The sequence below is a fragment of the Myodes glareolus genome, chromosome 7 (genome assembly GCF_982192425.1).
Source record: "Myodes glareolus chromosome 7, mMyoGla1.1, whole genome shotgun sequence".
In the NCBI taxonomy this organism is placed as follows: domain Eukaryota; kingdom Metazoa; phylum Chordata; class Mammalia; order Rodentia; family Cricetidae; genus Myodes; species Myodes glareolus.
The window spans coordinates 78535357-78552487 of NC_142032.1; the positions used below are offsets into that span (position 1 = coordinate 78535357).

Here is a 17131-nt window from a genome sequence, read left to right on the forward strand (position 1 = left end):
CTCCCTCTGCCTAGGACACTGCCCCACAGGCTCACTCACTCACACCCCTGAGGTTTCCGTTTCATTACCGCCTCGTCAGAGGCCTTGCCTCGGTATTAAACAGAAACTTTGCTCTGCTCTTTCCACAAGCTCTGTCACCTCCTAACACACTATATACTTTTATATTAATTTATTTTTTAATTAGTCGGGGGGGGGTGGCATATGCCTTTAGTCCCAGCACTCGGAATGCAAAGGCAGGCGAATCTCTGTGAATTTGAGGCTAGCCTGGTCTACAAGGCGAGTTCTAGGACAGCTAGGACTACACAGAGAAACCCTGCCTCAAAAATCCAAAGAACAAAACAACAACAACAAAAACCAATCATTGTTTTTAAAGGAATGAAATTCCCCAATTCATAATAATCACAGATAATCACACGGAATCTCCTGATTGCATCAGCGTCAACTGCTAACTCAGTCCTCCCACAGCACCATGCAAGGCGACACACGGGGGCTGACAGAGCACGCCTCCAGCATGCCAGTCTGCGAACTCAAAGCCACGGAGAAACTGAAGGTCACAGGATGTGATGGGAGGCACTTGTTCCAGCAGCAAAGGTGAGGCACAAAGCCTCTATGCAGAGGAGGGCTCCTTCTGCTCCAGCTCAGGCCGCCCTTGCTTCGTGCCAAGCCGGGTATATTTAGCCAGGCCCTGAGTTTCTCTGTCCCTGTGCAGATGGCATCTCTCAATGCTTCTTTCTGCTGTGGCAGGCAAGTACGCCACGGTTTCTCTCTCCTTTTGCAGGGAAATAACTCCAAGGGGAAATTGACTGTGAAGCCTTAAGGAGAGCCCTCTCAAGATGTCGGGGGAAAGGCAAGGAAGAAATATAATCAGGTGCTCACAGTGGGGAACGTGAAGCGCTGGCAGAGCAGCAGGAGCTGCAACTGAGCATGTGCACTGAGGAAAGCTGCTGCAACTGAGCATGCGCACTGAGGAAAGCTGCTAATGTTGAGGGCAGAAGAAGCCTGGGAGGAACTCTGCTGCTGTCCAGTGTGCAGGGCGCTTGGAGATTGCCAAAGAGGAACAAGGTATCCATTTAACAGAAGGTGCCAGGTGCCTCCCCATGGGCAAACAGCTATAGTCTGCAGCTCAAAGGGTACACAGCACTCTGTCTGGTACACAGGACCTGGTGTGGGGGGTAGGATTATAACAGACTGAACTATGATCCAGCTGAAAGAAAATGAAGGTTTCTTTTGTACAGACTGATCCCAAGCAGCACAGAAGTCACAGAGGTAGAGGCCCTGACTGAAGCTATGAGTCTGCAGGCAGGGCCCACAGCTAACCAGTGCAGTTCAGCCATGGGATGTGGTCTGCTTAGCAACTAAACTAAACTTTCACCAGCAATCACTACAGAATTTTGCTTCTGTGTAACATGGAGAGGTGATATACTCATGCATTTTTTTTAAAGATTTGTTATGTATACAGTGTTCTGACTGCATATATGCTTGCTGGCCAGAAGAGGGCACCAGATCTCATCATAGATGGTTGCCAGCTACCATGTGGTTCCTGGGAATTGAATTTAGGACCTCTGAATAGCAGTCAGCATTCTTAACCTCTGAGGCATCTCTCCAGACCTCATACTCATTCATTTTAATTATAAAATTTGTCCCCTTAGAACAGTGGTTCTGAGCCTTCGAGTGCTTCAACCCTTTAATACAGTTCTTCATGTTGTGCGGACTCCCAACCAGAAAACTGCTTTCATTGCTACTTCATAACTGTAATTTTGCTACTGTTGTAAATTGTAATGCAAATACCTGATATATATGATATTTGATATGTGACCCCTGTGAAAGGGTCGTTCAACCCCCAAGGGGTCATGACCCACAGGTTGAGAATTGTTGCCTTAGAGCAAATTCCGCTTTTTAAACCCCATTCCCATGATCCAGCCAAGGCCCACTATGCAACTCCTAGTCCACCCCACCGTCTCCTTATTCAGCGTCTCAACTCATTTCATGCTCTCCTAGTCACACAGTGTTGGCATCGTGCTCCTTGAAGCCCAGCCTCTTGCCAACTGCACAGACAGTTCCCTCTGCCTGGGATATTCTTCGCACTGCTTCTGCCTGTGTGCTCTTGTGCAGCCTGTGTGAGGTGCTTTCCCCAGCAGCATCATGCTGTCCATCTCCCTCTTCTGATTCTATTTATTTTTGTTATGATTATTTTAGAAAGGGGTTCCCTATGTAGCCCAGGCTGGCCTTGCTCAGGACCTTCCCGCTCTGTCTGAGCAGTGCAATTACAAATGTACACTACCATGTCCAGTTCCCTCTTCTGTTTCCTTCAGAGAACCTGCTGATCCTGAAATGATCTTATTTCATTCTGCCCTTTTCTGTCTCACCTAGAAGATGAATTGGCTAAGAATAGGCACGTCATGTGCTTTGATGATTTCCATGTCTATGATGCTAAGAACATGGGCCAAGGCTCAAGAATGCATTGTCAAGAAACACTTGTACCAGTACTGGAAATGGGATGGTGGTCTGAAGAAGGGAGGGCAAGTATGCACTGAGCCCCCATCAGCTGTGGTACACACACAGCTGCAAGCTGCAGATACCCAAGCCTCTGGGAGTTCCAAGGGTGGTCTGCTGCCTCAGGTCACTGAGATACAGAATGCCTCACAGGCCTAGGTACACATATACAGACAGATGGGGTATCATTCTCTGCCTGACCTCAGCCCCTTCAAGCTCCTTTCTAGCATTTATGGCCAGAGACAAATTCTACTCTTTTCTAGAATGCCTCCCCAGTTAAGTTACTCTTCTCTGCCAGGCCTGACCTGTTGTGGAAAATTACTTAACTATGGAAAGATGCGTTACATTTGTTTATGTTGCAGAATATTACTTTAACTATGTGAAGGTGCGTTACATTTGTTTACACTGCATTTGTTTAACTATGTAAAGATGGGTTGCTGTCTCACTATGCCTAAGGCACCTGGATGGTCTAATAAAAGCTGAACAACCAATAGCTAGGCAGTAGAGGGATAGGCGGGGCTGTCAGGCAGACAGAATAAGTAGGGGGAGAGAAGGAGAGAATGAGGGAGAAAGAAAGACACCTGAGACCATCCAGGCAACTGCCAGCCAGTAAGACATGAGAGTAGGACATACAGAACGAAAGTAATATAAAAGGCCCTGAGGCAAAATGTAGTTGATGAGAAACTGGAAATTAAGTTATAAGAGCTAGCGAGAGACGAGCCTAAGCTAAGGCCGAGCATTCATAATTAATATTAAATCTCAGTGTCATGATTTGGGAGCTGGTTGATGGCCCAAAAGAAAGCCTGCTACACTGGCCTCCCCTTAGCCCGTTCTCCATTTCGAGTGATTGGAGGCCAGCTGACCCACCCATGAACACAGATGTGTGACCCATGCTCTATGTATTAAAATGTGTGAGATAAGGGCAGACAAGATGGCTCATCAGGTAGAAGTGCTTTGCTGCACAAGTCTGATGACCTGAGTTCAATCCCAGGCACCCACAGACCAACTGACTCCTGGACGTCGCCCTTTGACCACCACATGTGCTTCATTCTCTCTTTCTCTCTCTCTCTCTCTCTCTCTCTCTCTCTCTCTCTCTCTCTCTCTCTCATTCACACACACACACACACACACACACACACACACAGTTTTTTTTCAATATGTGAGATGTGGGAAGGACAATGGTCAAAGTAGGTATAGGAAAGAACACTGCACCAGACTTCAATTTCGTGGGAGCCCCAAGAGCAGGCTGTGGCCAGACCCTACCTGTGTGTGATCCACAGCAGCATCCCTGGCCTTGCCAGTCACATCCTTAGATGACTCCAAATCTTCTGAACAATCCAGAGGAGGTTCAATGTGAAGCCGAGGGCCAGCTTCAGTTCTGATCTGCACGGATTTCTGGACACAGAAATTCAGAGTGTTGACATGAGAAGAGATGCCATACTGCTCAAAGACAGCTGTCTAAAGAATGAGCTTCAAGGGTACTGTCCCTGAGAAGGACAGGATTTTGACTGGCTGTTTTAAAGATCAGGTCTCTTTAGGCTATCCTCAAACTCCTGCCTCAGTCTCCCGAGGACTGGAATCCCCGCTGCAGCCTCTGTCCTCAGCTCAGCAGGTTTGCAGTGTTGTACCACCTATGCTTATTTCTTCCTTATATTTGCGAAGTATGTAGTAGAAATTTTCAGAGTTTCAGTGATTATTTTTCAGTAGAATTTTTATAGGTGTTAGGCTTTCCCAAAGAGCTGTGTGAAAGCCGGGCAGTGGTGGTGCACGCCTTTAATCCCGGCACTTGAGAGACACAGGCAGGCGGATCTCTTGAGTTCGAGGCCAGTCTGGTCTACAGAGCGAGTTCCAGGACAGGTTCCAAAGCTACAGAGAAACCCCGTCGAAAGAAAGAAAGAAAGAAAGAAAGAAAGAAAGAAAGAAAGAAAGAAAGAAAGAAAGAAAGAAAGAAAGAAAGAAAGCAGCCTTGTGAGCTAACTGAGCCTGTGTTTGGGAAAGTCTGACTGACATGCCATAGGTGTGCTAAGCTGAAAGGCACAGAACATTTGCAAAGCTTTTTGGACTACACAAGCTGTCCTTGCTGCAGCATCCCTTCTTTCAAGCATTCTTTGCATCTTTCTTTGAGAAATGAATACCTGTGCCAGGTGTTGGGGCTACCGACCACTCCAGAATTCCTTTCTTCCCCTGTGTGCACAGCACCCTGCCCCCACCAACACACATACACAGAGCCCACCTTTGTGCAGCTAGGAAGGACCAAAGGGCCCAAATGAACAACAAACGGTGTGGGTCACAGGGAGTGACGCGAGTGTCTCATGCCCAGCTCAGCTAGCATTTGGAGTTGCAAAGAAACCTTCCCCTATTGTCTCCAGATGTTGCAACATCAGACCACATAGAAAGCTTTTACACTTGCGATTTTTATCCTGAGTAGAGTGGGCTGAATTGGTGACACAGGGAGGGCCAGTAGAGGCGGTGGCAGCTATAGCCAGTGGCAAAAACAAAAACAAAAACAAAAAAAAAAAAACAACCAGAGTTCCAGAGAGTGGGTGGGGAGATGACTGAGGACAGTGCAATATGGAGAAGAAATAGCAGGCTGTGAGCTAAGGCTGTGGAAGGCACAAGAGATGGTAGGCAAGATGCTGCAGGCTTTGGTCTCTAGAAGAGTTTCTGGAAGCTGCCCACCTCAAGAGCTATCCCACTAGCCGTGGTAGCTACTGAGAATCCCAAAGTGGCTGGCTCAGAGGTTGAGCACATGCTGCTGCCTGATTGCTTAGAGCTCGGGATCTCACTGGCTTCTGAGTGCCTGACTCCTGGCAATTGGTTCTCAGAACAGGAGGCCTCTCACCTGAGCTGCCTCTGACTTCTAAAACCTGGAGTCATAAGTCTGTTTCTCAGGGCTCTGAGTCTGTCAGTCCAGGCTGCAAGCCTGCCTGTCTGTCCTGTCCTTTGTCTTCTGGAGAAGCACCCGAGTTCTACGCCAGGCCCAAAGCTGCCAGTATTAGAAGCTACTCCCTGCTCACTCATGATTTCCACATGAGCAGAACAAAAGGACTCAGCCAGCTGACAGGTGACATCTGTTGTCATACCATGCAAGCCACTGTTAGCAAACCCAGACCTTACTTGATATACCCGGCATACAAGGCTCCCACACTGATCCCTGCACATTCTATCATGTGTGACTGTTGAGCCAATTGGAGCCACTGCCAGGGCCCTGTCAGTCCAGATGAATCCCTAGAAACCCCTTCCTGTGTCTCTGAGGGCTTACTTCTCTGCCCTGAGTCCATGTGTGGCTCAAGGGTGAGAATGGAACAGGCCACTGTCTATGAGAGCAAGGAAGATGTACCAATAAAGAAACAAGAAGGGTCATTGGGTCACTTATAATGCCTTGTGATGATTCTCCACACATCCTCATTGTGCCACCTTCCCTCTTCACGGCACAGCCCAGGGCTAGCTCTAGCTGTGATGGCTTCCTTCTAGACTCGGATACTCTGTTCTTCTCTCCAGGCCAAGGAATACTATGTTCTTCTCCCTGGGCCACTCAGCAACATCCTAACACTCGGGCCTATTGGCCAGGAGGAGAAAATGGGAGAAAAGGAAGTGACAGACCACAGGCAGATTTATGTTAGGCCAAGCAGGAGGTAGCCAGATCACCAGTCACCCAGACCCTTTAAGGCCTTTTGGTCCTTTCTCTAGAAAGGGAAGGGCTTGGACCAGGACTTTGCTACTTCTGAATGCTGCCTGTGGACCTGTAGTATTAACCTTTCTGTCCCCTCTTTCCTAAAACTCCAGACAAGCCTGGACACACACTGCCTGTCTGTCCTGTCCTTTGCTCTGGAGAAAACACCTTAGCTCTTACTTGTGAACCCCTCAGGGGAAGGTGGGGACATGTGACCAAAGCCAGAGCTGCAGACACCACCTCCTTCTTCTGTCCACTCTACTAGGCGATAGTTCCTGGACCCAGAAGAGTATTGTAAGTGAGGTGCTGTTGGGGCTATCATGGCCCCCTGGGGCACAGGAAAAGCCCAGCTGAGAGGCAGAGATTGAGGCCTGCCTGAAAGGAAGCTGGCAAATGACAATGGGAGGTGCGATTTGGCTGGCCTCTGGGTTGGCACAACCACAGAAGGAACTCTACATCCAGCAAGGAGCTAGGAGCATAGCCCTTCAGCAACTGCCCAGCCTCCTCCCTGCAGCTCAGCACAGCAGAACTCGCAATGATATATGCAAACATAGTTTTGCAGGCAGCCCTAAGGCCCTAAGTCAGCAGGCCCTCATGGTTCTAGCTGCACTAAGTCCCAGACACCAGTGCCCTACCCCTAAGCCCACTCAGCACCATAGTGAACACTGCAGGTTATGAAGCAACAGTGCTGAAATTAACTCTGTGGTCCAGAAAGTGCTCACAATACTGAGTGGGTGCCCAGAGGGTAATAAATAGCCACCATCTGGCCTGCTCTCCCACCCGAGCCTGGGGAGCCTCCTCTGCCCACAACCTGGGGGATGGCCCCACCCACACCAAGGCTGGCAGATTCCAACCCAGCACCAGCCACATGCATGCTCCTGGCCTCCCACCTTCCACCTTGCATGGAAGGATGACGTTGCTCCAGGCTGGCTCCCCGATTGGCATGCTGCTTTACCGGGAGTGGGTGTTTATAAGTGGCTGCTCTTTCCTGCCTACTTGCAAACCCAGACCCTGCCAGACCTTTGCAGTACCTATCCTGGAGGAGGATTTAAAAGCCTTTCCACACAAACCTCCCAAAGCTGCTCACTTCGAGCTCAGCCCACACTCCACCCAGTTCATGCCCGGAGTTATTTGTGTGTCTTTTGCACCTCCTCATAAAGTGTTCTAAGAGGGTGCACTCAAGTGTACTGTCATACACGAAAAGAGCGAGCATGGGATGCCCTGCATGCTTGGACAGGTTGTGTGATATGTTAATGGCGCCCTCTAGAGGTGGAACGGTTCTACCAAGGCCCCCAAAGCAGGCTAGGGTTAGGAGCTGATCTTTGATCAGCTCTACCCAGGTTTGTCAGCTCTTGACAAGGTCACAAGTCAGAAAGCAGCAAGCGGACCCAGCTTCACAACCTAGAGGTGAGCTGTATTGTAGATGCTCATATGGCTGCAGACACCCAGGAAGTAGATGTTGCAGTGAGGGACAGCCAAGGCCACTTGCATCCCACAGCAAACCTTCTGTGGAGACCTTTCCTGAGAGTCTGGCCCACAGTAAATCACTGGAAGGCCAATCCCTTCACTACCGATTTAATGCCGAGAGCCAGTGATGTTCATCAAAGCTGACAGCATTTTGGTAAACGGCGGCTCTGTTGATTAGGCCACTGTCTACCCAAGTATTACAAGGCTGAGGAAGCCATAAATCTTAATCCACTGATGGCGGCAGAGAGATCTAAGGCCCAGAAGCAGCAAGGGAAAGGCCAGCAGGGATGGATGCCAAAATATCACCTGCAGGCCGCTCCACATCGAAGGTGGTGGCCTGGGAGCCTGCTGCATTCATCCAGTCAACCTCTAGAGCCCTGAGCTTCACTACTGACCAGGCCATGACTAGCGGAAGGGATAGTGTGACCCCACTGGCCCTTTACGGTGGCCTTGGCAAGACAAGAGAAACCCTGAAACTGGGACAGGGGCATAACCCCATTCCTGGTGGGGTGGCTTTTAAGAATTGACCACTGGTTACTATGACATTGTTAGCTTAACTACCTGCCTCCTTCTGTTAATCCCAAGCACAGGAACATCATGGGTGGTTCTACAGCCTCCTGGCAAAATGAGCTTCAGGCCTATTCTCCTAGGAAAGCCCTTTCTATTGCAGTAGCTGGGCACCAAGTGCCTCCCACTTGCTGGTCTAGACCCAGAAGGGAATTTGACCCTGCAGGAAGAGGTGAGACTGTCAGACTGAGACAAGGACCTGAGAAGTGAGGAAATCCAGTAGCAGACAGCAGCAGCTTGGGAGGTGCCATTTGATACTGTCAACAAAGCTAAAACTATACTGTGGCAACAAAGTCCTTGTTTTCCAGGCCATGGCCAGCAGAGGTGATAGTGTGACCTCACTGGCACTTTGTGGTGGGCCCTGCAGTATAAAAGAAACCCTGAAACTGGAACAGGGTCATGGCCCCATTCCTGGTAGGGTGGCTTTTAAGAACTGGCCACTGGGGACCCTGCCACCTTAGTCACCTGCTTCCATTGGGCTACCCCCAAAGACAGAGGAGCCCAGTCAAAAGGATGGAAACAGCTGGGTACAGTGTCTCAAATCTGTAATCTCAGCATGAAAGAGGTACATAAGGAGGATCAAGGCTTCAAGGGTAAACCGGGCCATGGTGGCGTATACTTTTAATCCCAGCATTCAGGAGGCAGGGGCAGGAGGATCTCTGTGAGGTCAATGCCAGCATGGTCTACAAGAGCTAGTTCCAGGCCAGGTTCCAAAGCTATAGAGAAATACTGTCTCGAAAAAACAAACAAACAAACAAACAAAAACAAAAAACAAAAAAGGACTGCAAGGGTAGCCTCAACTACTTAGTGAGTTCAAGGCCAGCATGGGCTATGAGACCCTATTCAATTTTTTTTAAAGTAAATAAATAATTAAAAATATAAGACTTCAGAAGCATGAGGGCAAAGACTGGCCCCTCCCTCTTCTGTGAATCCAAAGATTTGTCTCTGGAACTTTCTACCTTGGAGATACTTTCCACTTAACTCCACTTCCTAGGGCCAGAGGCGGACAATGAGCTTCTTATCCTGGTGACAGTAATAACACTGATGTGGAACATCAAGACTAGACTGCCTGACTCCAGAATATTAGACCATAAGCTGTAGTCGTGCCCCTGCTCCTAGGCTGCTCAAGGCCAGGCAGGATTTGCACCAGGTGACTTTGAGTCACACAACCCACTCAGGTGCCAGTCAGCACCCCACCAAGGCCAACTCCCACAGTCAACTCCCACAGCTCCCACAGGCCACAGCCTGGGGGGGGGGGGAGCAACTCGGATGAGCTGAGACACTCAGATAGTTTCTCTTGGATGTTTCAACCGATCCAAGAGTGAGAAACCTGGAGGGGTGCAGGGGGTCAGTGGAGCCAGAGGAACGGGCATGGAGTGGGGCTGTGGAAAGGGGCAGAGAAGAGCTGTGTGGATTCAGGAACACAGCCTCAAAGCTCCTGCGAGCCTGGGGTGAGGGGAGCAGTCCTGTCTGCACACAACAGTCAAGAGCTTTCCAAAGGCAGCTCTATCGTGGTGCTTCCCCAAGCCCTTCCACTCAGGCTGCTGTCCATATCCTCAGCCTGTGTGATCAGCCATGCAGCTGGAACCCAGGCCCCCAACTCCTCCTCTCTATCACCATGCACTGACCCCTGCTAACACCTTTCCATCACACTCCACTGTCTTTCCAAGGAGACCATGATCCTCACATTCAGGTCTGCTCCATGGGTCCTGGGCACCTCTGCTGCCCGCCACTGTCCCTCTGGCATGCATGGCTCTCCTTCATTGTACCTGTCATTCACTTGCTGGCTACTGATGTCCTGTCCTGTCCTGTCCTGCACTCCTATCTCCTGAGTTCCAGGGCAGCAGGGCTTGCCTGCTTCACTTGAGGCCCATAACCCAGCACTAAGGATCCAAAACTTCAGGGTGCCCCATAAATGTCCAGGACTAAGCACTGGGAGTGAGGTCAGACATGAGGCAGCAGAAGAGACAACACAGCAGACCAGAAGATTGCTAAGAAGTCATGAGGACTGGGGTTTGGATTCTAGCCCCACAGAACATGAAGGGCCTTCTGAGCAAAGGCACAGTGGACTATGGCGGAGAGGTATTCTTCTGGCTCTGAGAGGACAGGGACAGGAGAATGTCTGGAACATGCTGTGTCCCAGCCTGGCTGAGAAAATGCAAGTCCTGGGTTCATTTGAGAGAGACTGCCTCAAAGGGATAAGCAAAGAGGAGTACAGCGGAGGCTTTCTTCTGGCCTCTGCTCACATGCACTCTTTCTCTTCCCCCACAATAAAACAGAACTAGAAATGTGAGGATGAGCAGCCTGTAAACCTCTAGACTGAGAAACCCTCAACCCCTCCATTAACCCCAACAGTGACCCACACTACCAATACACCACCTCCATGCCAGGCACTGCAGAAATGTCCACAGACCACTGGCTGGGTGATTTTCATTAGCTACCTTCTGAGGCAGGCATTCTTATCCACCATCTTCTAGATGAAAAAGCAGACACCAAGAGGATGACCAAGGCATAACCAGGGAGCTGCAAGCACTGGCCTCATCACAGCCTCACCTGCCACCAGGGGGACCTAGCTGAAGACGTGCACTGCTCATAGACCACCTGTGACACGCCACACTCACAACTTCCATAACAAAACAAAGCTTAGTGAGGCCCATTACCAGCTCCAAATCACACAGCAAAGAAGCATCCCAAAGCCCATTCTCCGTCTTTCCCAGGAGCCACAAGTTCAAACACCCTGCAGAGCCAGGTGGGGAGAGGAAGTGTGGTAGAAGAAACAGTGCACAAGCCAAATGATGACATGGCTTCTGCTCAGCCTGGGGCTGGGACCCTTAGGTGCTATCAGGGGCCTGTCAAGGCTAGGGTCTGCGTGCAAAGGAGGTCCAGCCACTCACATTGCCTCGGACAGGGGACAGATGCAAGGAGAGAAGAGGGCTAGGTCACTGTTATTTCTGAGCACTGTCCTGAGGGCAATAGACTTCTCACCTCCATCCCACACAGGCCAGGCCACAGAACAGGATCTGTCTTGGCATCCCCGAAGCTGTCCCCGCTCTCCCAGTTGTCCTGGGCATCAATTCTCCTGGCAGGCTAGAGCGGACAGCTGTGCAATGTGGGCTGGAGGCCCCCTCCAAGCTGGCCCAGATCATCAGCTCCACAACTATGCGCGCAGCCTGGTCAGTTTTCTACTCAAACAGCCGTCCCTATTGTTAGGCACTGAGTGACCCCTAACTGCTGTGGTACAGAAGGGCAATTATAGCAGAGCGGCTTTGGGAGGCGAGGGGAAATTAGCCCTGATTAAGTCTTGTGAAGTGGGGAGCCACAGGAGAGACGGGAGGGATGCTAATTAATCTTAGGCCAAGTCTTTTAAATTGGACAGACTCTGGGGCCAGCCATTAAGTCACAGTCTAAGACACAAATATGGCTCGTGATAATAGAAAGCCCTCCAAACAAGCAGAAGAGCTGTGTGGAGTGAGGCAGGCAAGAAAGGCCTCATTAACAAGAAATTAACATTCATGGCTGGGGACAGACACAAGCGCCCAGGCTGGGGCCCTGTGGACCTGCTCTTCAGACCCCAGCTAATTCAGGCACAACTGTTTCCAATAAGCATAGGGATGAAGACTAAGGAGTCTGCAGCAACAGGCCCATTCCATACCCCATTCCATACCCCAATCCGGCTTCTTCCCTTAGGGGTCATGTAACCCAGAACAAGTACTTTTAGCTCTCTGGGCCTCAGTTTCTACAGCAGCACCATGAGGACACACATCAACCAACTGGGTTACTGTGAAGGCATGCTAGGTGGCAAGCACCTGAAAACCTTTACTGCAGTCTTACTGTAAAACGCAATGCCCAATTTCCTCCATACCCAGATTAACAGAGACAATGAGTCCCTGCCTAAGCCTCCCATTGTGTGTTGTATATGGTCCTTGAGACCATTTGAATGTGCAAAAGGTACAACAGGAGCCAAAACCCCATGATTCAACCTCAGCACACACATGGCATAGAGAGACACTTGGGTACATAAGACAGCTTCATAGAAAACCAGAACTGTCCCCAAGGGAAGCTAGCAAGGGACCATAGCAAAGTCTAGTTGGGGGAAGAATACAGAACTCAGAGCCAAAGATCTGGTTCTAAGTCATGATTCTGGCACTTCTTAGCCATAACCTTGTATAGGTCCCTGAGTTTTTCTAAGCATCTGTCTCCTCTGTTCCCTAATAAGAGTGGACAATGTGAAAAGCCAGACTCTGGGTGTGCTGAGTGCAAAGTAGAGAGTTTGTGTGTAGCTGGGACAGTACTGGGACTCAGGGCCAGGACTCAGAAATGCAGGCTATGTCTCAGCAACATTGGCAGTCACCCAAAAGGGCACCTCAGTTCACCAGGCAGGGTTCTGTCCTGATCATTTACTTTATCTCTGACTATGCCCGGCATATAGTAGGTATTCAATAAAAAACAAGTGGATAAATGAACCCTCAAGAATGAGCCTGAATCTGCTCTTACTGCACTCCCCTGTGGGCTCTGGAGGTCCCAGGCAGAGGGAGTACCCTACAGCGGGGCAGGTACCCCAGAAACCAGTAGATGCAGACATGCCCTACAGCCACCAAGCCCAAGGAGCTTAAAGACTCAACAGGTCCATTCCTCATCCTAATCAAGTGCCAGAGTCATGGTCCTGGCTCTGTTCCTGTTTCCAGACCTGGTGCCATCCTCGGCGCTGGACCTTTCCAGGTGCTGTCCTTGAGCTGCGTCTTAAGACTTCTTCAGCTTCTCTGAACAGGGTTCTTCGTCCACAATCTGCAACAGAGACAGGGAAGGGGCAGGTGAGACGTGGAAGACAAGTTCACACTGATGACTCTCAAGTCTATATCTGCAATCCAGGCCAGCTTCCCAAGGTCATGTATAGGAGGGATACATCGTCCTATTGAAGCGAGTTGCAAGCAAGCCAATACCCAGCAGTAAAGTGTATGAGTTGCAGAATGTCTGTTCTGTGAAATGACATGTCTAATAGCCTATCAGATAGCTCTGCAGACACAAAGAGCCATCGCCAAAACATAGATGTAACAGCAGGACGCCATGTGTAAAAGAGGGTGGATGGAGACATAGTTGAGAAATGAGTGAATATACTGAAGGGTTCCAAGTTCAGGTAATCCTGTTCCCTGTAATTCCTCCACCTAGCAGCCTGCCCACAATAAAATCTAGAAAGCCACGTCATTCCCTCTTAGATACAGGGGCTACAAAGCTCCTGGTAAACTGTGTGTTTAAAATACTACAGTGGCTCTCTTAAGGGAATATTTTGGGGTATCACTTTCTCCTCTTGTCCCTTTGTTGTTGATTTTGTATATAATGTATATAATGAAGTGGAAGCTTCCCACACCTATAAAGCAATGAATTCTAATAATACAGAGAGACCAAGCAGATTCCTCAGAGTGACACAGCCAACCTGAAGCCTGGTCCCACCTGTTCAACCATTCTATCCATTCAATACTAAATCATTTTCCAGTTTGCCTACAGGTAGACTAGGTGGAGAATTTTTCCATCCCACTTACGGGCTCTCGGAGGACACATGAAATCCCTTTAAAGCATGAAGGGGCTGGATTAACTAAATGTAAAAATGAACAGTGGAATAAAACATTTCATAGGCATTAGGTATTAAAGTTAATATGTGCATATCAGGTATTATTTAAAATAGCCCTTAAAATCACGGACATTAGAGCCTCGGGTAATAGAAAAACTGAAATTTCTTGCTCTAGCTGTCTTAGGTTTGGAATGTGGACGCCACATCTAGTTTGAAAAGGAGTAAAAGGGATTTAAGCCTGGAGTGGCTGCTGAACACATGTGAGGCCCTGGGCTCTATCCCCAGCACCTTCAAGAGTATTTCTCTCCCTTGCTCTTGGGCTATCTTTCTGGACAGATGAGCACAGTTAACACATTTGCTAGTGTGCTCACATATACAATGTGTTTCCAAAGTCTCTAACTTATGTCTTTAATTTTCTTTTGCAGTGTTTTATTTATGTCAGGCAGGTGCTCTAACACTGAGCTACATCCCATCCCTTAATTTTCAACTAAAAACACTGCTGCCTGGCATGGGATGGTCTGCACTCACCTTGTGACCCCTCGGCCTGGGAGGCACTTCTGGAGAAGTCTGTGTGCACAGCTTTCCGCGGGGATGTCTTCAGCTCCGAATTGGCCCCATTAACATAGACAGAGAAACCTTGCTCCAAGTGCTCCAGCCTCAGCTGCACGGGATCCTTGGCCTTTAAATGCTTTAATAGTCTAGAAGACAAAAGGATTGCCTGCCTGGATCCCAGCAGTGTCTGATCTCCATGTCCCCCAAAGCCAGCAATGAACTACTTTGACAAAGTAATGACAATGTCTCTGTGATACTTTGAATGAGAATGGTCCCTAGAGGCTCATACATTTGGATACATGGGCCTCATAGGCTCATACATTTGGATACATTTGGTAGAACTTTTTGGGAAGGATTAGGAAGCATGGTCTTGTTGGAGGAAGTGTGTAACCAGAGGCAGACTTTGAGGTTTCAAAAGACTCCCACCATGCCCAGTGTGCTGCGTCTCTGCATTATGTGTGTGGGTCAGGATGTGAGCTCTCAGCTCAGCTCCAGTGCAATGCTGACCTGCCTGCAGTCATGCTCCCCACCAAAATGGTAAAAGGATTCTTATAGCTCTGAAACTGTAAACCCAATCAAATATTTTCTTTTTATAAGTTGTCTTGTTCCTGGTGTTTTACTACTGCATTAAAAAAGTAACTAAAACTGAAGCTGGTTTCTGGGAACGGACTATTGCTGTGAAAGGCTTGATCATATTGGTTTTTGGAGGAATATGGAAGATTTGGGGACTTTGGGATAGGAAAGCAATTGAATGCTGTAAACAGAGCTTAATGGGCCGTTCTACTAGGAGCTTAGAAGACAGTAGTGCTGAGTGAAATCTGAACTGTGAGGGCCTAGCTCAGGTTTCAGAGGGGAACAATATTAGCAATTGAACTAGAGGCCATTCTTGTGATATTTTGACAAAGAATGAGGCTGCTCTCTACCCTGGTCCTAAGAATCTGACTGAGGCTATACTGAAAAGCTTTTGAACTAATTTTGTTGGCAGAGGAAATGCCAAGATGGCCTGATATTGATTCTGTCACATGGGTGTAATGGAAAAATTAAAAATGCTGCAGGATCCCCAGCAGCAGCAGGCAGCAGAAACGCTGCAGGTCCTCAAGCAGTGGTAGCGGGCCATGTGGCGGCAGGCAGTGGGCCCTGAGAGCACCCAGTCCCAGGCAGAGATGGCTGCTGGTTCCTGAGCTGTGGCTGGTCCCAGGCAGGGAGACACAGCGGCAGGCAACAAGAGACCATGCCACAGGTCTCCGAAGGTGGCTGGTCCTGGGCGGTGAGCCACTTGGTGGCGATGGGCAAGAGACAGACAGATAGGTATGCCATGCAGACTGAGGTTGGATATTTATTAAGTGGTTATGAAAGGGAGGGGGGAAGAGCAGAGAGAGAGAGAGAGAGAGAGAGAGAGAGAGAGAGAGAGAGGAAGAAGAAGAAGAAGGAGGAGGAGAAGGAGGAGGAGGAGGAGGAGGAGGAGGAGGAGGAGGAGGAAAGAGAGAGAGGAAGAGAGGAGAGAAGGGAGAGATAGAAGCTGCCTCTCCGAGAGGGAGCAGCAAAAGAGAGAATTCAGGCTGAAGATCAGCCTGCCTCAGCGGAGTGGGGGGGAGTGGGCGTGGCTTGTCTCTTAAAGAGACAGAACAAATAGGGATCTGCAGCAATTTTTAATAATCCATTTTAATGCGTACGAGTGATCACTCTTATGCAGCAATGAAAATAAGCAAGCAGAGCAAAAAAGAAACACCAAATGTCCAGTTGAGGAGAAAAGAACCTCAGGAACTGTAATGTGGGAGCCAAGGCATTTGTTGAAGGAGATGAGGAGAGGACAGATGGACATGGAATAAAGGAAGTGCTGCCCTCAGGGCAAGACCCCACCTAGCCAATTTTGCAATTTCTAAAAGGAAAAGGTCCAAGGGATTTCCTCTACCTAAAAACTACCTACAAAGGAAAGCTTATGCAAATGTGATCAAGGAGGTGCCAGGATCCATCCCAGGATTTGGCAGAGTCTACCACATGGTTCTGGCTTTACAGTCATGAAAGATACCAAAGAAAAGAGGTTGTGGTCTCTTACTCTGTGGTTAAAGAGAGCTGCCAAGGCAATGTATGTGGCAGGGGAGTCCCTGCATAGAGACCCAGAAAGGCCATTGTATGAAACTATGAAAATGAAGCCTATATTGCTTTGGAGATCCCAGGATTTGAAGATGCCAGAACTGTGGGATGTCTACCAGGAGGAGCTGCACACAGTGGAACTGGCCCAAGGAGAAGAAGAGTGTTGCAGTCAGTGAGGCTGGAAGGGTGATGCTATCTGAGCTCTTTGACATCTTATATGGAGTTAGAGGATCTGGAATTTTCCTTCCTGGATTTCAGTCTTGCTTTGGTCCAGTATTTCCTCACTATGCCCCTATTCCTCCATTTTGGAATCATAATGTATATTCTGTGCTATTGTATGTAGGAAACATGTAATCTGCTTTTCAGTTTTTTTTAATTTATTTTTATTTTATGTGCATTGGTATTTTGCTTACATTTATTTTTTTAATATTTATTTATTTATTATGTATACAATATTCTTTCTGCATGTATGCCTAAAGGCCAGAAGAGGGCACCAGACCTCATTACAGATGGTTGTGAGCCACCATGTGGTTGCTGGGAATTGAACTCAGGACCTTTGGAAAAGCAGGCAATGCTCTTAACCGCTGAGCCATCTCTCCAGCCCCCCTGCTTCTTGATTTTTATAAGGAGTTAGAATTAGGAGACTGCGTTGAGTCTTGGAGAAGACTTTTTGGACTTGTTTTGCTTTGTTTGTATTTTTTGGGATAGTGTTTCTCTGT

The 17131-nt window shown here is 48.7% G+C and overlaps 1 protein-coding gene across 6 annotated transcripts in view; it reads right to left on the reverse strand.

Moving 5' to 3' along the window:
* Katnip (katanin interacting protein) overlaps positions 1 to 17131 on the reverse strand; it is a 172329-nt gene that overhangs the window by 96478 nt on the left and 58720 nt on the right. For 4 of the 6 annotated variants that reach the window (XM_048460577.3, XM_048460573.3, XM_085693047.2 and 1 more), the window contains 3 exons: positions 14295 to 14464; positions 12888 to 12985; positions 3757 to 3888 (listed from right to left, as the gene is read on the reverse strand). In XM_048460577.3, the coding sequence (XP_048316534.3) occupies positions 3757 to 3888; positions 12888 to 12985; positions 14295 to 14464 (400 nt within the window). Of the gene's footprint in view, positions 1 to 3756; positions 3889 to 12887; positions 12986 to 14294; positions 14465 to 17131 lie in introns of those variants that run through there. The other 2 variants (XM_085693049.2, XM_048460578.3) reach the window with 2 other exon arrangements.